The 24,654-nt window shown below is 45.0% G+C and overlaps 1 protein-coding gene across 2 annotated transcripts in view; it reads right to left on the reverse strand.

Moving 5' to 3' along the window:
* The window catches only part of ZFYVE26 (zinc finger FYVE-type containing 26), a 217,620-nt gene that overhangs the window by 50,889 nt on the left and 142,077 nt on the right, over nucleotides 1-24,654 (reverse strand). For both annotated transcript variants that reach the window (XM_073552265.1, XM_073552264.1), the window contains exon 28: nucleotides 21,441-21,577. In XM_073552265.1, coding sequence (XP_073408366.1) covers nucleotides 21,441-21,577 — 137 coding nt within the window. The remainder of the gene's footprint in view (nucleotides 1-21,440; nucleotides 21,578-24,654) is intronic.

Genomic DNA, 24,654 nt, shown 5'->3' on the forward strand with positions numbered 1-24,654 from the left:
TTTTAGGTCCAGTATGGGCCGGACGCTGCCTCCTTTTTTTGGGGACTACGAACAGATTGGAGTAGAACCCTCGGAAGCGCTCGGCCGCGGGAACCGATACTATGACTCCTGCTTGAAGGAGGGAGGAAACCGCTTGGAGGAAGGCACGAGCCTTGTCTGGCGGTTTTGGGGGAACAGAGAGGAAGAACCGGTTCGGTGGGCTGGAAGTGAACTCTATCTTGTATCCAGAAGACACTTTCTTTGACCCACCTGTCTTCTGTAATAGGCAGCCAGACTTGCTGAAAGAGTAGAAGTCGTCCATATACGGATGGGGTGTCTTCCGGAATTCGTGAGTCATGATGGGGAGAAAGGCTGAGGTTTTCCTCCTTTGGGCTTTGTCTGGCCCGCTTTCGACTGCCAGGTACTGTTCGGCCTCTGCGCCGCCCATGGGTTGTCCCCGCGCGGAGAGCGGTTACGGTTTTGTGCTGGACGCGAGACAAACCAGCCAGAAGAATTCCGAAAGGATCGGAATAGAGTTTGGTTACGCCTTTTGAATGCGCGTTTAGGCTTTAGTTGAGGGAGAGAGGTACTCTTACCCCCAGTGGCGTTGGATATCATTGTGTCCAACTTTTCACCAAAAAGCCGCCCACTGAGTTATGGGAGATGCGTGAGGGACTTTGAGGCCGCGTCTGCTTTCCATTCCCGCAGCCAGAGGATACGCCGGATCGTGATGGTGTTTGATGCTATTCCCGCTACACCTCTTGCGGAATCCAGGGCTGCATGAAGCATGTAATCTGCTACCACTGCTATTTGAACCGCTTGGTCCAACAGCTCAGGATTTGAAGCTTGGAGGCCAGCCTGCAATTTTTTGGCCCAAGCCAAAATGGCCTTGGCCGCCCAGACAGAAGCGAACGCGGGAGCGAGAGAGGCCCCTGCCGCTTCGAAGATTGAACGAGCCATGCATTCTACCTGCCGGTCTGCTGCGTCCCTGAGGGTTGAGCTATCTGGCAGTGAGAGGAGGGTCTGTGCTGCTAGCCTAGAGACTGGGGGGTCCACTTCGGGTGGATCTGTCCACTCCTTGGTGTCCTTCTGTGGGAAGGGGTACCTTGCCTCCAAATATTTGCAATTGGTGAATTTCTTCTCAGGCTGCGAAAACTGCTTAGTATCGCCTGAAATTCCGGGTGATTAGAGAAGACCTTAGGTGGTTTCAGAACACCTTCAAACCAAATCTTGGTTTCTGGGGCTTCCGGGGGTGGGTCAGAAATGTCCAGCACCCGATGGATGAAATAAATTATGTCCTCAACTAGCGATGTATTGCTAGGGGGGCCAGGGACCAGAGACCTCTCCGTTTCGTTGTCTGAGTTGGAGTCACAGATGCCTTCTGAATCCTGTGTATCGCTAAGGCGTTCCCTGGTGGGCGAACTGGGGCAGAGGACTTCTGTGGTCGGGGATCTCTGTGGAGATCTGCGTTATCTGTCTCTGTTAGGGGACGGTCTAGGTGACCTGGAACCACGGTGTCTGTCCCTAGAGGGGGATGACCGTGTGCTATAGGATGACGCAGATGAACGCGACCTGTGGGTCCGCTTACGTCTGTGAGTGTCGGAAGCAGCATGTCCCTGAGTCGAGCTGTCCCTTTGCTGGGTAACGCTCATAGCTGAGACATGACCCTGCAGTGCCTGGAGTAGTGTGGAGGTTAAGTTATCTATGAACTGCGTCATAGACTGCGACATCTGAGTAGCCCATTCCAGCGTGGTAGCAGACGCTGAAGCATTGGTAGGGGCCTCTTGGGGTTCTGACCCAGTATTTCGGATACAATCCCGGCAGTGCCTGGTTCTCTTCCTTGAGCCCAGCATAGTGCACAGAGTGCAGAAGGGCTGGCTATGCCGAGGGCCCTACAGGGGTGGCTACGCAGAGGAAACCTATAGGAGAGCCTTATAGGTAATATGGATTCACAGCTGAGTAAAGAAAACCCAGCTGTGATCTTACCCCACCAGTGTGCCCCTAGGTCCAGCGCCGACGATTCACAGTCCTGTGCCCCCCGGAGACTGACTGACGCTGCTGATGTCACAGACGCCTTCTGCTGCAGCAAAAATGGCCGCCAAGAGGACGAGGAGGGAGAAGGGGGCGGAGCTGAAAAGAGCGCGCAGTGCCATGTAAAAGCGCGCCCTTTCTGTCTCGATCCACCCCTTCTATGACACTGTAGAGTGTCATATTCGTTATCCGGGGGGCGGGCCGGGGGAGGGAAGGAGGCGGCGGCTTTAGCTAGGCCAAGCTGCTGTCTAAATTAGAAGCCTGATGCCCAGAAGGGCTCCAGGCCGGCGCGGATGTCTGGGAGGGGGTCGGATCTGAACCAGACCCCCCCGGATTAAGAGGCAGGATAGCAGTGGGGCTAGAAGCCGGAACGGGGCCCTGGGAGAGGTCCCCCTGAGACGCTATGGAGCTGGTGCTGCCGCAGAGACAGGGGCGCACTCTCCCCCGGCCCCAAAAAGGAGCCCGCAGCGGGCTGGGGTCCCTGGCTTTCGGAGCTGCAGAATGCTGCCTTGTTCAGACCCTACCTGAGGCGTCTCAACCTAATGCCCCCAGAGGGGGATTAGGGAGGGTGCTTTTGTCACCATCAGGAGTCTTCATCCTCGCCTCGACCTCAACCCAGAACCCAAAGGAATTGGGGAAGGAGGGGTCTCGACTTCGAACCAGTACCCGAGGGACTGCAGGAGCGAAATGGGGAATATCCATCTCAACTTCAACCGGGCACTCCATAATAGGGGACCGAGGAAGGAGCCATGCCGGGAGTCTCGCATGAGACCCACTTTTCTTCATCTGTAATCCGTTGGAAAAAAAAAAACGGAGTAAAAAATCTTTAGGTGTGCATCCTATGCGACACTAAGCAAAAACTGGAGAAGGCTGATGCCGTCCAGGGGTGTATACTGCAGAGGAGGAGCCAAAGTTAATCTTTTTCAGATTATGCATAGTTTTGCCTCCTAGTGGACAGCAGCATAACACCCATGGTTCTGTGTCCCCCCCAATGAGGCGACAGAGTAAAAGACATTAGTCCATCCAGTTCAGCCTATAAAATTCTGTCAGAATAAATCCCCAAATCTACATCCTTCTAAAGAACCTATCAATAACTGTAAGATAAAATATTGTTACGCTCCAGGAAGACATCCAGGCCTCTCTTGAACCCTTCGACTGAGTTCGCCATCACCACCTCCTCAGGCAGGGAATTCCAGATTCTCACTGCCCTAACAGTAAAGAATCCTCTTCTATGTTGGTGGAAAAACCTTCTCTCCTCCAGACGCAGAGAATACCCCCTTGTGACCGTCACCTTCCTTGGTATGAACAGATCCTCGGAGAGATATTTGTATTGTCCCCTTATATACTTATAGATTATTATTAGATCGCCCCTCAGTTGTCTTTTCTAGACTAAATAATCCTAATTTTGCTAATCTCTCTGGGTATTGTAGTTCCCCCATCCCCTTTATTAATTTTGTTGCCCTCCTTTGTACCCGCTCTAGTTCCATTATATCCTTCCTGAGCACCGGTGCCCAAAACTGTACACAGTACTCCATGTGCGGTCTAACCAGAGATTTGTACAGAGGCAGTATAATACTCTCATCATGTGTATACAGACCTCTTTTAATGCACCCCATGATCCTGTTTGCCTTGGCAGCCGCTGCCTGGCACTGGCTGCTTCAGGTAAGTTTATAATTAACTAGGATCCCCAAGTCCTTCTCCATGTCAGATTTACCCAGTGGTTTACCGTTCAGTGTGTAATGATGATATTGATTCCTTCTTCCCATGTGTATAACCTTACATTTATCATTGTTTAACTGCATCTGCCACCTTTCAGCCCAAGTTCCCAACTTATCCAGATCCATCTGTAGCAGAATACTATCTTCTCTTGTATTGACTGCTTTACATAGTTTTGTATCATCTGCAAATATCGATATTTTACTGTGCAAACCTTCTACCAGATCGTTAATAAATATGTTGAAGAGAATAGGTCCCAACACCGACCCCTGCGGTACCCCACTGGTCACAGCGACCCAGTTAGAGAATATACCATTTATAACCACCCTCTGCTTTCTATCACTAAGCCAGTTACTTACCTATTTACACAGATTTTCCCCCAGACCCAGCATTCTCATTTTGTGTGGCACGGTATCAAACGCTTTGGAAAAATCAAGATATACCACATCCAATGACTCACCTTGGTCCAGTCTATAGCTTACTTCATAAAAACTAATTAGATTGGTTTGACAGGAGCGATTCCTCATAAACCCATGCTGATATGGCGTTAGACAGTTATTCTCATTGAGATAATCCAGAATAACATCCCTCAGAAACCCTTCAAATATTTTACCAACAATAGAGGTTAGACTTACTGGCCTATAATTTCCAGGTTCACTTTTAGCACCCATTTTGAATATTGGTACCACATTTGCTATGCGCCAGTCCTGTGGAACAGACCCCGTCGCTATAGAGTCTCTAAATATAAGAAATAATGGTTTGTCTATTACATTACGTAGTTCTCTTAGTACTCGTGGGTGTATGCCATCCAGACCCGGAGATTTATCTATTTTAATCTTATTTAGCCGGTTTTGCACCTCTTCTTGGGTTAGATTGGTGACCCTTAATATAGGGTTTTCTTTGTCTCTCGGCATTTCACCTAGCATTTCATTTTCCACCGTGAATACCGTGGAGAAGGTGTTTAAAATATTAGCTTTTTCCTCATCATCTACAACCATACTTTCCTCACAATTTTTCAATGGGCCTACACTTTCACTTTTGATTCTTTTACTATTGATATAGTTGAAGAACAGTTTGGGATTCGTTTTACTCTCCTTAGCAATGTGCTTCTCTATTTCCTTTTTGGCAGCTTTAATTATTTTTTTAGATAAAGAATTTTTCTCCTTATAGTTCTTTAGAGCTTCAACGGTGCCATCCTGCTTTAGTAGTTTAAATGCTTTCTTTTTACTGTTAATTGCCCCTCTTACATTTTTGCTTAGCCACATTGGGTTTTTCCTATTTCTTGTCCTTTTATTCCCACAAGGTATAAACCGCTTACAGTGCCTATTAAGGATGTTCTTAAACATTTCCCATTTATTTTCTGTATTCTTATTTCTGAGGACATTGTCTCAGTCAACCAGATTAAGGGCATCTCTAAGCTGGTCAAACTTTGCCTTCCTAAAGCTCAGTGTTTTTGTGACTCCCTGACATGTCCCCCTAGCGAAAGACAAGTGAAACTGTACAATATTGTGGTCGCTATTTCCTAGAAGCCAAACAACATGCAGATTTATTATTCTGTCAGGTCTGTTAGATAGTATTAGGTCTAAAAGTGCTGCTCCTCTGGTTGGATTCTGCACCAATTGTGAAAGATAATTATTCTTGGCTATTAGCAGAAACCTGTTGCCTTTATGGGTTTCGCAGGTCTCTGTTTCCTCATTCCCTTCGCTAATATCTTCCCTTAAAGTGGACTTTAGACAAGACTTTACATAAAGACAAACCCCTCCTCCTCTCCGATTTTTACGATCCTTTCTAAACAGACTGTAACCCTGTAAGTTAACAGCCCAGTCATAGCTTTCATCTAACCATGTCTCGGTTATTCCCACTAAGTCATAGTTACCTGCTGCTTGTAACTGGAAACAACTGACAGATGAAGATTTTATTGAAAACAATTTACATAACATTTAGGATCACACGTATCCGAGCACTTTCTTTATGGTTTCCATCTAAATCTCAGAGTGGCGTTATTCCGATGAAACCCCCCGAGGGATCCATTCACTACAATGAGGCAACAGATTTACTCTGGACTCAGTCTGACCAGTGTTCAGAAGTGCACAAAACTGTCGCAAGCACGCCTTTATGCACGCCTAATAAAAAGATGGACACTGCCATATCATAGGCCAGACTGCAGTGCTTCCATGTGCCTCATTATAGAGAATCTTCAGCCCACCGGGGGTTCCGTCTGAGTCACATATTTCAGAGATTTACACGGAAACACTGATGTAAATGTTCAACGCAAAGCGCAGGATAAATGTGCGCCAAGCCTTACTGCAATGTTTGGGAGGCAGAATGAACAAACATACAGAAGGTGATGAACTGGTTTTATTTTGTTTTTACACTGTTCCTCGTGCGGTAGGTGACTATTCTTCAGGTTGGTGCGATTACAGCGATACCAGATTTATATCGGGTTTTTATGTCTGGCTGCTGTAACACACCAAGACTTTTTTTTTGCAAAAACTAGTTTTTTTTCATATGTCGGATGACAGTCATATGACTGCTTCTTTTTAGCAGGATGAGTTGTTAACATTTTTTTATTGGTACCATTTTCGGGCACATGACAATTTTTGATCGCTTTCTATTCCGATTTTTGTGGAGGCAGAATGAACAAAAACCAGCAATACAGGAATTACTTTTTTTAATTTCGTTTTTAATGTCGTTACCCGTTTGGTAAAATTGATAAGGCAGTTTTATTCTTCTGGTCAGTATGATTACAGTGATATTTATTTTTTTTTTAACGTTTTTGCGCTTTTACACAATACAATTTATTAAAATAAATAAATATTTTCGCATTCCATAACTTATTTTTCCGCTGATTGAGCTGTGTGGTGGCTTGCTTTTTCAGGGACAAAGTAACGTTTTCATCGATATTTTTATTTACATTTGCCTTTTTCATAGCGTTTTATTCCACTTTTTGATTGCCGCTTTTGTGCCTCTTTTTTTTACGGTGTTTACTGAAGGAGTTAAATGGTGGAATAATTTTATGAAGAGAGAAGGAAGATCCGGCACTGGAGACTTGATAAAATCCACGATAAGTTTTATTCACATAATTTCATGATAAAACCATAAGGGGGAAAACAGACCCCCCACGCCTGACGCGTTTCGAACCTTACACCAGGTTCTTCCTCAGAGACATGAAACAAAACAGTTCACAAAATGATTATAAACATTCCTAATCAGCAGAGGGACTCCACACATGTGTATAATCAAAGAGGCAGACAACTAAGCCCTCAAATCACTGGTGGAGTCACTCCCTTGCAAGAAGAAAGAGAAAAAAAAAAAAAAGGAAAAAACCAATACGACAATGGACAAGACATAGAATAAATAAAAACATGTGCAATACACACGTATAAATGCATAAATACATAGCAACTATCAAATGACAAACAACAAAAAAAAAATAAATAAATAAAAAATAAAAAACACCAAAAATCTCAGCACTCAATAGAAATACATAAGATCATTTCTATAATTTAGACCTTGCGGATATCGTGCATCAAGCGCAAGTATCCAGAAGGCTTCCCGACAGTGCAGTAAATGTTCCCAGTCACCCCCTCTGGGGGGTTTCAATACCCGTTCTATTCCCTTAACTTTAAGACTGCATAAATTACCCTTGTGTATTTCAAGGAAATGTTTGGACAAGCCAGACACATTCCTACGACTGGACATAGACTCTGGATTAGAAGCGGTGATGTGCTCACTTAGTCTCCTCTTCAGGCTGCGTGTAGTGCAGCCAATGTAATATAAACTGCACAATGTGCACTCTGCCATATACACTAAGTGTGTGGTGTTGCAATTCATGTAGGTTTTAATTTTGTAGGTTTGTTGTGTACTAAAATTAACAAATCTATCTGTAATATCCATATAGCGGCACAAACCACACAATTTTTCACCACACTTATAATTGCCCAAGTAATTTAACCACGTAGGTTTAGTGCAATCAGACAAATACAATGAGGGGGACAAAAATGACTCAAATTTTTAGCTCTCTTTGGAACACACCTATGTCCACCAGCCAATATCTGCGATAAGACTGGATCTTGATGCAGTAAGGGAAGATGTTTATTTATGATTTTAATAACACCCTTGTAATCTGAACTGAAAGCGGTAGAAAAAGTGGGAATATTTTTATTTTGATTAGTGTGTACCATGTCAGTCTGCAATAAACTACTCCTAGTTTTGTTATCCACTTTCTTAATAGCCCTATTTAACATCCAGTTCTTATAACCCCTTTTTGATAGCCTGGTGCAAATTTTACGACGCTCGGATTCATAAAGAGCGTCATTAGAGCATGATCTTTTGGCACGGATTAATTCACCCAACGGTAAATTTCGTATCGCATGTGGCGGGTGACAACTATCCGCATGCAATATGGCATTACCACTGGTATCTTTTCTATATAGGGAAGTATATATATTCCCCGTTTTGACATCTCCCATAATTTTAACATCCAGATATGTGGCACAAATGCCATGTATTTCGTGGGTGAATTTAATATTCAAAGAATTAGTCCCAATATACTCAAAAAACTTAAGCATGCCAGGAGAGGGAGATACATCACAACGATCAAACCACAATAGGATCACGTCATCAATGTATCTCCCCCACCACAATACATTGTCTAAATAGGGATTATCCATAGTATATATATATTTGTTCTCCCAAAAGGACATATATAAGTTGGCCAGAGTAGGAGAGAATTTTGACCCCATCGGGCAGCCACACACCTGAAGATAGTACTTAGTGTCAAATTTGAAAAAATTGGTGTTCAAAAGATGTTGTAACGCCATAATGATAAATTTTTTAAGATCAGAACTGAAATTACTTTCTTCAGTCAAAATGGTGGAAACAGCAGATAATGCCAAATCATGAGGTATACATGAATATAGAGCAACAACATCACATGTTATCCATGTGTGGTGAGGCCCCCATGCAACCTCCTGAAGTGCCTGCAGAAGCTGTTTGGTGTCTCTAATGTGACCTGGTGTTTTCAAAACCAAAGGTTGTAATTTTCTGTCTATCCACTCGGAGAGTTTTTCATTAACCCCTCCAATACCGGCCACTATGGGCCTGAAAGGTGGAGGAAACACGCCTTTATGAATTTTGGGTAAGGCGTGAAATACAGGACACACTGGTTTATCCACATATAAAAAATCAGCCATGCGCTTGTCCAATACTCCCAAAGCAAGACCCTCCTGCAAAATCACAGATAAACCCTGCTGAATACAGCTTGTAGGATCATTGTTGAGAGGATGATATGTATTAATATCAGATAACATGGATAAAATTTCATTGCGATATAGTAGTGAGTCTAGAATCTCCACTGACCCCCCCTTGTCTGATTGGCGGACTACTATATGTTGGTTCTTACTTAGTAAATGAAGCGCATGCTGCTCAATTACAGATAAATTCATACAAGACTGCACATCTGAATCCAACAGAGATTTAACATCACGTTCTATTGCCCTCTGGAAAGTATCCATAATGGGCACTCTAGATATCAGGGGATAAAAAGTGGGGTTAGATATCTGTACATTTGTGTCACATTGTACTGCTGTATGTTGATTTGTGTTCTCCAAACTAGACAACATGTCAAACAAAATCTGATCTCTAACAGGAGCAGCAAGTGGCAACAAATCAACATTGTTTGAACTCAAGGATGATATATCAGAAAATTGATTACCAATACCAGAATCAGGAGTAAAGAAATGTCTCTTAACTGTTAATAATCGCACGAATCGATTGACATCACATAATGTTTGAAACAAATCCCCTCTACATGTAGGAACAAAGGAAAGTCCTCTCTTCAAAATGCTCAGCTGAGCTTCACTCAGTATGGTAGCTGAAATGTTTATAACTGTAAACTCATCAGACGCAGCAATGTTACCGTTTATTTCCTCCAATGATTCACATTCCGCAGACCATATTGATGCTTTCTTCTTACGTCGACGTCCACCTCGCCTTGTTTTCTTTGATCGTTTTTTGCATGTGATGTTAAAGGTAACACCCGATTAGAGTCCATTGAACCCTCAGAAGTAGTAGGTGAATTAAAAGACTGTTCACATGAGGAAAAACTGACGTTGTTACTACGGAATGATTGATTCCTCTTGAGAATAGATCTAGGCTTATACGGAGTGAATTGTTTCCAAGCATAAACCATATTAGAGTCATAGTCTAATCGCAGGAACTTATTTTTCTTGGACTTGGTAATGCCGCTTTCCAAATGATCAATATTAGCATGTAATCGTTCATAGCTCTTAGAAAATGTCATATGATCAGAAAATACATCCAACTTAGACTCCAAATCTTTGATGGAAGCTTCAATGTTGGTCAATTTGACAGATTCTTCCTCCACAATAAGAGACATTAGATTCAAAGAGCATTCACTCAAAATATCATTCCACTTCTGTAGAAAGGTATCATTATAAATCACAGTCGGTACCTTTTTTAATCTCAAACCTCGCGGTATCATCTTATGACTAACGTATTTCTCAAGAGTCACACCAGGTTTTAAGGTGAGAAGTCATCTTTCTCTCCAACTCAGAGAAAAGTGAATGCATGTCCATACTAATCTTATCCTCATTATCAGAGGAAATGCCAAATAATTCATCAGTGATTTGAGGGCTTAGTTGTCTGCCTCTTTGATTATACACATGTGTGGAGTCCCTCTGCTGATTAGGAATGTTTATAATCATTTTGTGAACTGTTTTGTTTCATGTCTCTGAGGAAGAACCTGGTGTAAGGTTCGAAACGCGTCAGGCGTGGGGGGTCTGTTTTCCCCTTTATGGTTTTATCATGAAATTATGTGAATAAAACTTATCGTGGATTTTATTAAGTCTCCAGTGCCGAATCTTCCTTCTCTCTTCATGTTTGCAACACGTGGTGGTCAGCCATTTGATCCCTAGGCACGACCGGCTTACAGGACTATTTTGGTGAGCACAAATTTCCCTTTCCCCTTCCAAATTTTCGGAATAATTTTATGTCAGGTCGTTCGAGGCGGTGATACCAAATGTGTACATTATTTTTTTTTTCATAAAAATATTAATTTGTTATAATATATTGGTGCGGCAGGTTCTGCGGTGCTTGTGGTGCGGGGTGCTCCGCTGACATTTTGTCAAAGGCCGGAGCCCCGCACATCCTCACTGCTGCGATGAGGTGGCCTCCGGGAAAATGGCCACTGGGTCGGCACATGCGCAGACTGAGATCTCGGCATTGAGATCTCAATCTCCGGCAGCCATTTTCCCAGAGGCCACCCATCACAGCAATGGAAGTGCGGTGGCTCCACGATTTCAGAAACTGTCAGCAGAGCCTCGCACCACTGCGCACCGCAAAATACTGCCGCACCAGCCTGGGAAAGGAGTGTGATCATCGTCCTGCAGCAGACTGCCGCAGAATTGCCCGACACCTGCCGACGCCACACTACATGCAAGTATATTCCGACTATAAGACGCACCCCCATTTTCCCCAAAAATTTTTTAATTATAGTCCGAAAAATATGGCAGCCTGTTAGGGTTATGGCTTCTTCACCATCATTCTTCGGAAGAAGCAAGAACGCAATCGGTGGTTTCCTACACGTGGTCCATCGGTACTGTATTGGTGGTATGTCGTCTTAAAAGCCTTGTGTGTTTTTGATATGAGGGCTGCCTAGCATTATTAGAACAACTTTGCACTTTGAATTAACCCTTTTATGTATGCACTTTTTTGATTTTTGTAGTATAATTAATAAATAGTGCTTGACATTCCCCTCAATGCACATAAGGAACCTTTGTGAGGAATTGGATAGTAAGAATTGTTCTGAAAATTGTTGAGAGGATACCATTCCTTCCTTTGCCACTAGATGGCAGTGTAATAATAAATTATATGCAGCATTGAGCATTTTTTTTTTTTAAGCTTAATAATAGAGATTTATAAATACATCCGCTTTAATTTAAACTATTTGTGGTGTTATTAGATAATTTTATTTTGATTCCAGCTTGGGAAATATTATGCGAAATTCCACATTTATATATTTAAGACTACTTTTTTAAGAATAATCATGCAATAAAGAGTATGTTGATATTACTGTTACCACTTTTTACCTAAATGTACCATGTGTTGTCCAATCATGTACTACCTTACAATCCCTATGTTTTAATGAATTGATATTGTGTGTAATAAAGATTTGTTCATTATTTTAAACAGAGGTTTCCAGTTTTTTTTTGATAGGATGACTGGCAGGCACAGTACTGCATAAGGAATGTGCCTCTGACTGTGGAGCCCCATAGGCAAAAGCTAATAAAATACGGAAAGTGCCCAATTCACCCAGCCCCCCCTCGCACCACTCCCCTCCGGCGGTCACTCACTTTGAAGCTTTTGTAGAGAGAGGCACAGGAAGGTGAGGCTTGGAATCACACTTATTAATGGCCTGGGTATTCACCCTCCCTGGTTCCTCTCTCAGGCTCCCTCAACTCCCCCCGAGGCTCCATCCACCCCGGTAATCCCCGACCTCTCCCCAGGCCTCACCTCCCGTGATCCCGTTGCCTCTCCTCTGCCAATGCCGCCACCTGCCAGCTCACCTCCCGGTGAGTCAGCGTCGGATCTGTCCCATGTGGCGCCCCCTTCTCTTGGCAGAACTCCTGGGTTCGTTGTCCCGGCTTTCCTCGTCGGACCCGGAGCTCCCGAGGAGGGCCCTGGGCTTTTCACTGCTCGCCCCACCGGTCATGATGCGGTGCGGGTAGGCCGGTGCTCCGCACGTTCCTCCCGCCTCCCGATCGGCTCCACGTTGGAGCCCCATAGACAAAAGCTAAAAAAATACAGACAGTGCCCAATTCACCTAGCCCCCCTCCCAACACTCCCCTCGGTGATGTGCTAATTGGGATGCCCTGCTGTCCAATGGTCCTTAGAGGGGATGGTATCTACTGCCACACCTACAGGGGCTAAATCTAGGTGCCCAGGTCAGCAACTTCCTTATCCCTCCGGCGGTCACTCACTTGGAAGCTTTTGTCCCACCCTCCGTCCCTTACATATTTCGATGGGGTGTAAATTGACAGACGAACTGTGACAAAGATATGTAAATATGTGTATTATGCATTAAAAAAAAAAATTATGTATATATAACTAATCTTTGTTAACTAAATTAAGTCACAGCGTAAGAAGTAGAGGAGGGCAAAGGTTCGTGACCGCTCGTTGGCAAAAATTGCCTGTCGACAGGATCTCAGCCATGAGCTTCCCGTTACGAAATGTAATTGCCCTTCTCTGCTTAGGTAACTAATAAACTGTGACCAACCTGTTCAAACCATCTAGGTCTTGCTGTGTATTCTTTACGGGATTGGTGGAAAGGGGGGTGAAGGCACTGCTTACCACACACAGGTCTCCACAGTCATCTATTAGTTAGAAGACACAATACCTTTCTTGCCAAATTATCGGATATTCATTATTAGTTAAGGCCAGGAGAAGCAGATTTCCAAGCTTTAGAAAAACCCAGCCTTCTTTAACCTTGTGACAAAAAACAACAGCCATGGGTTCTTCTAAGCAGCAGCCTAACACTCTGAAAATGTTGGAGGCCCACAAAGCAGGAAAAGGCTATAAGTAGACAGCAAAGCGTTTTCAAGTTGCCCTCTCTTCAGTTCCAATTTTAATTAAGAAACGACAGTAACCAGAACAGTGGAGGTCAAGAAAAGGTCTGGAAGACCAAGCAAAATTTCAGTGAGAGCTACTTGTATGATTACCATAGAGGCAAATCAGAACCCCCGTTTAACTGCAAAAGACCTTCAAAAAGACTTAGAGTCTGGAGTTGTGGTACATTGCTCTACGGCTCAGAGACACCTACACAATATGTCATTCACGGAAGGCGTCATGAGAAGGAAACCTCTCCTGCATCCTCATCATAAAATTCATCATAAGAAGTATGCAAAAGAACATCTAAACAAGCCTGGTGCATTTTAGAAACAAGTACTGTGGACTGATGAGGTTAAAATAGAACTCTTTGCCACAATGATTAAAGGTATGTGTGGAGAAAAAAGGGCACAAAATTTCAGGAAAACAACATCTTGCTAACCATTAAACATGGGGGTGGATCAATCATGCTTTGGAGTTGAGTTGCAGTGTCCCCCTCTCTGAGTAAGGGATGATTTTTCTGATTTTTGTTCATCTATTATACAGAGTAGGCCATTTATATGGATACACCTAAATAAAATGGGAATGGTTGGCGATATCAACTTCCTGTTTGTGGAACATTAGTATATGGGAGGGGAGAAACTTTTCAAGTTGGGTGGTGACCATAGCGGCCATTTTGAAGTCGGCCATTTTGGATCCAAGTTTATTTTTTCCAATGGGAAGAGGGTCATGTGACATCAAACTTATTGAGAATTTCACAAGAAAAACAATGGCGTGCTTGGTTTTAACTTAACTTTATTCTTTCATGAGTTATTTACAAGTTTATGACCAATTATAAAATATGTTTTAAGTGCTGCCCATTGTGTTGGATTGTTAATGCAACACTCTTCTCCCACTCTTGATACACTGATGGCAACACCGCAGAAGAAATGCTAGCACAAGCTTCCAGTATCCGTTGTTTCAGATGCTGCACATCTCGTATCTTCACAGCATACACAATTGCCTTCAAATGACCCCAAAGATAAAAGTCTAAGGAGGTCAGATCGGGAGACCTTGATGGCCATTCAACTGGCCCGCAACGACCAATCCACTTTCCAGGAAACTGTTCATGTAGGAATGCTCGGACCTGACACCCATAATTGATGATTAGGTGTGGTATATGGGGTACAAAGATAGTGGGGCCATTCTTCATCAATGGAAACCTCAATGCCACTGGACATCTGAAATTGCTACATGATGTGTTGCCCTCTTTATGCACTGAAGATGGCACATTCCCTGAGTTTTTCCAGCAAGATGGTGCACCACCACATTATGGGTGTCAGGTCCGAGCATTCCTACAAGGAATCTGACCCCCTTAGACTAACATTTCTTCTGCGGTGTTGCTAGTGTGTCAAGAGTGGGAGAAGAGGGTTGCATTGACAATCCAACAAAATGGGCAGCACTTTGAACACATTTTATAAGTGAGAGATTCCCTTGACATTGGTAGATGGGCTCACAATTTTTGGCCAAATCTTGTGCTAAGCATCTCATGTGCTTTTTCATTTCTTAAAGCCATTATGCTATTCACATTTCATTCATCACACACTGATTTGCTTTAGTACAATGTAGTGCAACCTTGGCTTTATTTATTACATTTTATAAGTGGTCATAAACTTGTAAACAACTCATGAAAGAATACAGTTACATTAAAACCAAGCACACCAATGTTTTTCTTGTGAAATTCTCAATAAGTTTGATGTGTTACATGACCCTCTTCCCATTGAAAAAAATAAAGTTGGATCCAAAATGGCCGACTTCAAAATGGCCACCATGGTCACCACTCATCTTGAAACGTTTCCCCCCTCCTATATACTAATGTGCCACAAAACAGGAAGTTGATAACACCAACCATTCCCATTTTTTTTAGGTGTAGCCATATACATGGCCCACCCTTTATTTAAAGAGCATCTGTTGCCTCTCTAGACGTCCGTTTTACTAATTAGTAGAGATCAATTTCAGAAACAGGTCCTGTGGTGCTTGGCGGTTGTCAGACTTGAGCCCTTAGAACTCCCAGCTTCCTAGACCCTTCCTTTAGCCGGCTTGGAATTCTTTACATGTGACATTGTGCCAGGCCAGCTAATCAAAAGACAAGCAGCAGATACTGGCAGGTAAGAGACAGTACACTGGGTTTCCGTTCAGCAACCCCAGAATGCTGACCTGGACCAATGAATCGATTCAGAACTATCTTCACTAAATTACTTTTCTCTTCATTGTGAGACACAGGAGATCATGGGTGTATGCTGCTGCCACTTTGCCAGTTTTGTTCCAGTTTTAAAGTACACGACACGCTAAAATCAATTATGTCATTCAACAGTACAACTCATCCCGCAAAAAATAAGTCCTCACATGGCCATATTGACGGAAAAATAAAAAAGTTATGGCTCTGGGAAGAAGGGGAGCGAAAAATGCAAAACCGAAAAAAGCTCCATTTATTAAGGGGTTAAATAGCGGCACTCTTCGGCTGCCTTCCGGTCCTATCCCTGGCTTACTAGGTGGCCCGCGGCACCTACTGCGCCCATCCCTCTCCCCCCTGTGGCTTTCCAGCCCAAATTTAGTCTCCGACTTTGACCTACCAAAGGGCTAGACCACGCCCGCAAAAGGCCATCCAATCACTCGCACTGACACTCCGCCCACCCAATTAGAGTGGTCCTCTCTCCCTAGTCCCAGCCACGCTGCGCGCTCTTTTTGCTCCCTGAGCATGAAATACGTGCGTGCTATTATGCTTCGCCCACGACTCGGTGCCATTTCAACACTGACTGCAGCCTCATCCCTGTGGCTTGGACTCCAGCCTACTACCCCTGGTGCTCTGCCTAGCAGTTCCCTCAGTCAGTATCAAGATCTGTAAGCTCTGTCACTAGGAAGGGGGGTCAGCTCTCATCCCCGGTAGCTTTCCGTTGCCCCTTTTTGTCTTACTCCTCCACTTTATCCAATGTCTAACTCTAGGGAGTCTCACTCCCTTCCTCCTACCATTGTAGTACACTTCGCATGTTCCTCGTGTCACAAGAAGTTACCCTTGGGTCAGACCTCATCCCTCTGCCATAATTGCAAGCCATCTAACGCATCTTTCCAGGAGCCCCCACTGCTCGCAACGAAGAGTGCGCCCTCACCTGAGTGGGTGACATCTCTATATCATTTGGTAGCTGACTTAACCAAGGTATCTCATACTTTGGTCTCTGTTTTGGAATGGCTTTCGAATCCTACCCCTGCCAGCGGGTCAAAATTACCCCCCTTGGATGCGTCGGCTGTTAACCCCTCGCATACCCAAAGGGGTTCCCCTCGCAGGAAGTCCAGAAGTTCCAAAAAGCACGCCTGCATTAGCTCACCATCCAGCTCATCATCTCCGTCACCATCCTACAGCTCTCGCCCTATCTCCCTCATCCAAAGCTCCAGAGCTGCTAGAGTCAGACCCTCGTTCTGAGTCAGATTCAGATCTAGACCTGCACAGGTCTCCAAACTGCGGTGGATAGTTTTAATTGTCGCCGTTAGCGAGACTTTTATCAAAAGTCTCAGATCTGTCCCTCTGATCAGACAGTGTCTTTCAGGAAATTGAAGGGGCCTCCCCGTGCCTTTGCCAACCACAATGAGTTCAGCAGGATCTCTGCAGTGGAATGGCAGCACCCAGACAAGCATTTTCAGAGAAGAAAATTGCATGAGCGTCCTGTAGCCTTTTGAACCTGACCTACTTAGCAAGTGGGCAGCGTCTCCCTCGGTGGACCCTCCGGTCTCCCAGTTGGCCACAAATACTATACTTCCTCTAATGGTTCCTCCTTAAAGGAACCCTCTGACAGACACATTGAATCCCCCTGGCCAAGTCCGCCATTGAGGCTGCAGGTTCTTCCCTCTGCCCGTACTTCGCAGCTACCTGGGTAGCAAAGGCAGTCTCGGCCTGGGCGAAACATCTCCACCAGCGTATCATCGCTGGTGCCCCTGCAGATGAGCTGGCAGATCTGGCGGACCAAATCGGCCAGGCGGGAAAATACCTCTTGTCTGAGTCTCTCGACTCTGCCGCCTGTTCAGCCCTAGCAGCCGTCAACATCATCACCATCCGCAGGGTCCTTTGGGTGAAGGCTTAGAACGTGTACTCAGCTTCAAAGAAATCCCACACAGGTCTTCCCTTTCACGGGTCTCGTCTCTTCAGAGATGAGCTGGACAAGATAATCTCCAATTCTATGAGAGGAAAGAGTATGTCTCTACCCCAACAGAGTCAAACGCACGCCCCGTCGTACAGTTTCTTTTCGTTCCTTTCGGAGGTTCCCGCCACAGAGTAACCCTCCGACAGGACAAGTCCCCAGTGCGTCAACAAAGGAAAAGACCCTCCTTGAAACCAACCCCGACCTGGCGCTCTAGACCAGCTCAACGCTGGCCACCCAGGTCAGGCACCAATAGATTCTCCTCAGCATGATGGGTCACCTCCACCTGGGAACTCTCCCAGGGTGGGCGGTAGTCTCCTTCAGTTTTGGGACGAGTGGCTTTCCGTAGTCGACAACGCCTGGATCCGAGACGTCATCTCCTATGGTTACAAGATAGTTATCTACTCTCCCTCGATTTAATTTTTTCGAGTCCTATCCACCGAAGAATGCTTTTCTCATTCCAGGGTTTTTCAATGCCGTCGACTCCCTCCTCAAGGCCGGCGTTATCGTCTCCATTCCCACACGAGAGCGCTTCTCAGGTTTTATTCAAACCTGTTTGTGGTCCCAAAAAAGTACAGCTCAGCTCGTCCCACCCTGGACCTCAAATTACTAAATAAATATGTGCGTCTGCATCACTTCAAGATAGAGTCCCTTCGATCCGTAATAGCCTCCATGGAGCCAGAGGAATTTCTCTGCTTGGTGGACATTCAAGACACCTACCTGCGCATTCCCATTTTTCCCCCGCACTAGAGATTCCTTTCTCCATTCAGGGTGTTCACTTCCAATTCACAGCGCTGCCGTTTGGCTTAGCCACTGCCCCCACAGTTTTTACGAAAGTAATGGCAACAGTGATTGCCATTCTACGCAGCAAGGGCATCCTCGTCATTTGCTATCTAGATGACATCTTCATCAAGGCCACAACCAACTCCACGCGCCAGGAGAGTCTGCAGATCACTCTGGACACTTTCTCGTCTGGGCTGGACTGTCAACACCGCAAAGTCGTCTCTGATTCCGGTCCAACATCTTATTTTTCTGGGAATGCTCTTCGACACCGCCCAAGCAAAGAGTTTCCTGCCCAAGGAAAAAAGTCTCTAGTGTGGAGTTTGGTCACTCAGAGGTCGCTCTCCCCGCTTCTGTATTCTATGAGTGTTCTAGGTAAGATAGTTGCTTCAATGGAAGCAGTTCCGTTTGTTCAGTTCCACATGCGTCCTCTCCAACGCTTCCTTCTGGCAAGATGGGACAAGTCGATCCGCTCCCTGGTTCGGTTTGTCTCAATCCCCCGCAGATAAAGCAGTCCCTGAAATGGTGGGAGTATTCTTATTCCACCTCGGGAGGTCTTTCCTTCCCATTCGTTGGAAGATAGTAATAACGGACGCCAGTCTTGACGTTCCAGTGTCGGTGGTCAACTCAGGAATCATCCCTTCCGATCGACAGTATTGAACTCCAAGCAATATTCCTCTCCCTGCTTCATTGGCAGGAACTTCACGGATGTGCTATTCGAGTCTAGTCCAACAAGTCCATGGCGGTGGCGTATGTCAACCATCAAGGGGGAACTCGAAGTCGGCAGTGATATCAGGTGTCGCTCGAATGCCATCTTGGGCGGCAGACTTTCTCATCCGAGAGGGTCTCGCCGCAGGCGAATGGTCACTAAATCAGTCAGTCTTTCACAGGATCTGTCTCAGATGGGGGATTCCGGACGTCGACCTCATGGCATCCAGACTCAACCACAAGGTTCCTCAGTTTGTGTCCAGATCTCATGACCCGCTAACGATTGGATCCGATGCACTAACGATGCCCTGGGCACAGTACTCCCTTCCATACCTATTTCCACATATACCGCTGATCCCCAGGGTAATCAAAAAGATAAAAGCGGAGGGAATAAACACCATACTGTTCGCCCCGAATTGGCCACGAAGACCCTGGTACGCAGAGTTAGTCAACCTTCTAGCGGACCCGGCATGGAGACTTCCGGATCTCCTGGACCTTTTGTCGCAGGGGCCCCTCTTCCACCAAAGTTCTCAGTCGCTCAATTTAACAGCATGGCCGTTGAAGCCGTAGTTTTGAATTCAGCTGGGTTCTCTGATCAGGTTGTCCAGCCCATGATTAAAGCGAGGAAGCCTTCTTCCTCTTGCATCTACCACCGTAATAATAATAATAATCTTTATTTTTATATAGCGCTAACATATTCCGCATCGCTTTACAGTTTGCACACATTATCATCACTGTCCCCAATGGGGCTCACAATCTAAATTCCCTATCAGTATGTCTTTGGAATGTGGGAGGAAACCGGAGTACCCGGAGGAAACCCACGCAAACACGGGGAGAACACGCAAACATGGGGAGAACATACAAACTCCTTGCAGATGTTGTCTTTTGTGGGATTCGAACCCAGGACTCTAGTGCTGCAAGGCTGCAGTGCTATCCACTGAGCCACAGTGCTGTCCTTACATGGGAAGCATTTATTCGCTGGTGAGAGACTCATCGGATCGCTCCTATGGTTTTTCACCTTCCATCCATTTAGTCTTTTCTGCAGTCGGGTCTGGATTGTCCCTTAGTTCTATTAAGGGACAAGTTTTGGCTCGGTCCATTCTTTTCCAAAGGGATTTGGCAGTTTGCCGACAGCTCAAAACATTCATCCAGGGAGTTTTCACACTCCGTTCTCCCCTAACTGCCCCCCGTGGATCCCTGGGATCTTAATTTGGTGCTTGATGTCTTACAGGAGTCTCAGCTTAAACCACTGTGTAAGGTCCCTTCCACATTCCTTTCCTACCTGGTTTTCCTGGTAGTGATTACTTCAATTAGACAGGTTTCAGAGCTAGCAGTGTTCTCTTGCTGTTCCTTACCTGGTTTTTCACCAGGACAAGGTGGTCCTTCGTCCGGTTCCATCCTTTCTTCCCAAGGTGGCTTCCGGGTTTCATCTAAATGAGGACATTGTACTTCCATCCTTTTGCCCGTCCCCCCCTAACCCCCGAGAGCAGTCACTACACAAACTGGACCTTTCGAGAGCTCGTTTATCTGTCCAGGACTGAGCCTTTCTGGCACTCAGATTCTCTTGTTCTTCATCCCAGAAGGTCCACAGAAGGGTCTCCCTGTGTCTACCATTGCGCGTTGGATCCCTTCTACCATTCTGGAAGGTTACCGTCTAAGAGGTAGAGCACATCCCTTGAGGATAAGGGCACACTCCACACGTTCGGTGGGGGCCTCTGGGCAGTTCGGCATCAGGCGTCGGCCTTGCAGCTCTGCAAAGCTACTACATGGGCTTCCATTCATACATTTACCATGTTCTACAGGGTCCACACATGCTTCATCGGATGCGAACCTTGGTAAAAAGGTCCTGCAAGGTGCAGTGGCCTGAGCTCTGACTTGAGGATATTATACTTCTTCCCACCCTTGGGACTGCTTTGGGACGTCCCATAGTTTCCTGTGTTCCCCAATGAAGCAAAAGAGAAAGTACGATTTTGGGTACTCAGCGTAAAATCTTTTCCTCTGAGCCTTCAATGGGGGACACAGCACCTGCCCTTGGTTACAATTGTATCAGGTTCTGTTATTATCGGTTTCATTCGTGTTATGTTCTCTACTTTTCCAACTGCTTTCTCACTATCTGATTAGCTTTCTGCCAGTTGGTGGGTATATACTGCTGGGGAGGAGCTAACCCTTTTTTTTTTGCATAGTGTCAACCTCCTAGTGGCAGCAGCATAAACCTATGGTTTCCGGTGTCCCCCAATGAAGGCTCCGAGAAAGATTTTACGGTGAGTACTCAAAATCTCACTTTATTCCTTGCAAACCGATAATTTTCAAGCATCTCTTCTTAGAATGATTTGTGCCATTTCTCTGTTACTGCTCCTAAAAATGTTTCAGTATATTGACTGACCTTAAGATGAAATTTTCATGCTCGTCCTTAGTAAATTAAATACTTACTCTGCAAAAAAATAGTTATGACATTGATCACACACACGGGCAGGGTTTTCCCGGCAGCCTTCAACCACCATCTTCTTCATGGAGCAGGAGCTGCAGACTAGTCTTCCGCATCGCCTGCAATGATGTCTGCGGTTGAACTACCGGAGATACAACACATGGGTATCAACGGGATGACTTTCCCTTTGCAATGACAAATTCCCTTCTTGGAAAGAAAAACACTGGGTTATAGTCAACACGATGGAGTCTTCCTAGGAATGAATTTTGGTGGGCTATTTGCTTAGATCTCTAAGGGTTGTTGTAAGTCCCTGGAGGTTTATCTACCTGAGGTCACCACCGATGCGGTTACCCGCTCTCTCGCCTCAGTTCTTTCATATTTTGTCATGGCATGTTCATTAGAAGGAATGGCAAGTAGTTCTTTTATAGGTGAGTGGATAAATTAAATTGAAAATATTTGGAATGATGACTTTCTTTGTATCCTTATGGAAAGTTAATTTTTATTTTGTCTACCCGTCTTTTTTATTTTTCTGTTGAAATAGAAATGTCTCTTTCCGGGACGAGTTGTGGCTTTGAGACCACCATTCCTATTATCATAGTGTCTACAGTAAAATTCCGCTTTTGTTTTTTGGGCTAATTTTTCTGTTAATTCTATGTAGGAAACGATTTTTCAGGTCAGTACGATTTCGGCAATATCAAAACACAGTTTATTTTTTTAACTTCAGTGGTTTAAAAAAAAAAAATTACACCATTTTTGGGTACTTAAAGGGAAGGTGCCGCAATTTTATATAATTTGCAAAAAAATAGTAAGTTACAAAACATGTTGTTTCAGCAAATGTTGTACTAACCAGGATTTATGGTTTGTTTGTAATAATGTTTTCATGTAGCCACTGGGCGCTGACATCTTGATTTGCAGATCTGTGGAGGACTCATACAGTCTGCAAATATGGCCGTCACTGGACATAGGAAACTGCGGTCGGCTTCCGACCGCACATTGCAGCCTCAGTAGCAGTGAACTGGGCACGCCCCTGTGGGCTGCACCATTCACTGCTGTAGGTGTGGCTGGGCGCCATTTTACTGTAGCCCAGTGCTATCTGCTGAGCTCCACTTACCCTCTATCACAGGACCACTTGTGGCATAACGGGTCCTGTGTTGTGAGGAGAGGCTGTAGATATGGAGAAGGTGGTCAGCAGAGGAGAGAAGCGCTCACTGGAGCCGGAGGATGGAGAGTGGTGAGTGCGGGTGACTTTCATCTATGCTCCTCTGTACTGCTTACTCCAGGCTCAGCCCTGTGCTTCCTGCTCCAGCGTCCTCCTGCTCTGTCTCCGCCTCCTCACTCACAGCCCCAGTGATCTCCGGTAATCTGACACCTTTGCTTTTATGGCTGTCTGAGGAGGACAGTGACTTATACAGCCCATAGTCTTGTGTATAATTGGGGGGGCTGGAAGTTTCACCAGTGTGGGCATATCTGTAATACAGTCTGCTGAGCCGTGTATCTAATCCTCTTCTGTGTGATACTGCCTGCTGAGCCGTGCATCTAATCCTCTCCTGTGTGATACTGCCTGCTGAGCCGTGTATCTAATCCTCTCCTGTGTGATACTGCCTGCTGAGCCGTGTATCTAACCCTATCCTGTGTGATACTGCCTGCTGAGCCGTGTATCTAATCCTCTCCTGTGTGATACTGACTGCTGAGCCGTGTATCTAATCCTCTCCTGTGTGATACTGACTGCTGAGCCGTGTATCTAATCCTATCCTGTGTGATACTGTATTCTGAGCCGGGTATCTAATCCTCTCCTGTGTGATACTTTCTGCTGAGCCGTGTATCTAATCCTCTCCTGTGTGATACTGTCTGCTGAGCCGTGTATCTAATCCTCTCCTGTGTGATACTGTCTGCTGAGCTGTGTATCTAATCCTATCCTGTGTGATACTGTATTCTGAGCCGGGTATCTAATCCTCTCCTGTGTGATACTTTCTGCTGAGCCGTGTATCTAATCCTCTCCTGTGTGATACTGACTGCTGAGCCGTGTATCTAATCCTCTCCTGTGTGATACTGACTGCTGAGCCGTGCATCTAATCCTCTTCTGTGTGATACTGCCTGCTGAGCCGTGCATCTAATCCTCTTCTGTGTGATACTGCCTGCTGAGCCGTGTATCTAATCCTCTCCTGTGTGATACTGCCTGCTGAGCCGTGTATCTAATCCTCTCCTGTGTGATACTGCCTGCTGAGTCGTGTATCTAATCCTCTCCTGTGTGATACTGACTGCTGAGCCGTGTATGTAATCCTATCCTGTGTGATACTGACTGCTGAGCCGTGTATCTAATCCTATCCTGTGTGATGCTGCCTGCTGAGCCGTGTATCTAATCCTATCCCGTGTGATACTGCTCTCCTGAAATACTCTGTGCTGCTGTCACCCTGCTCCCAGAATCCTTGCTGCCTGCCATCCTCGGTGACCGAAGACCCCATTCCTCTCCTCAGATCCCGTCCTGGCGATGTGTGAAACCGAGGGGACAGGGGCCTGATGTATGGTGGAAGGAGCAGGGCGACAGCAGCACAGAGTATTTCAGGAGAGCAGTGTGCTGGTCTGTGGGGGGCGCCCTGTTCGGTGCCAGGGATTGTACAAAGAGCGCTGTGTTTTATACACATGGATGGACCGTCTGCTTGTCTGCTCCACAGAAATCCAGGACACATTTCTGCTGATTGATGGCCTGTTCTGATCCAGACTTTACATGCAAAGACAGTCAGTAACTTTGCAAGCCCCATCAAAATGGCTGCTCACTGTGTCTATAGATGTCATAGGTTTTTGTGCCAGATTTCAGTAGCTGCTCCCCCTAGTGTTAACAAGTGGAAATGCCAAACTTTTTAAAATTATTTTTCATATTTTGCAAAATTAAAAACAAACGATAATATTTTTTAAGAAAATGTAAACATTAATTCTTTACATTTTTTCAATTGCTGAAAAAAAATTTTTTGGATGGCACCTTCCCTTTAATAAACGCTGATCACTTTAGTCCATTTTTTTGTGGTTGATACAGGAAGAAAAAAGCAATGCAATCTTTTTTTATTTACGACATTTACCAAACAAATTAAAAAAAAAAAAAAAAAGTTTATTACATAGTTTGGACAGATACCAAATATGTATATTTTTTTATTTTATATTTCTTTATTTTTAACTGGAGTGATTAGAAATGATTTTCTTTAGATTTATAAAAACTAAAACAAA

Source organism: Dendrobates tinctorius, unplaced genomic scaffold (assembly GCF_039654945.1).
Source record: "Dendrobates tinctorius isolate UK_male_01 unplaced genomic scaffold, ASM3965494v1 ptg000189l, whole genome shotgun sequence".
NCBI lineage: Eukaryota > Metazoa > Chordata > Amphibia > Anura > Dendrobatidae > Dendrobates > Dendrobates tinctorius.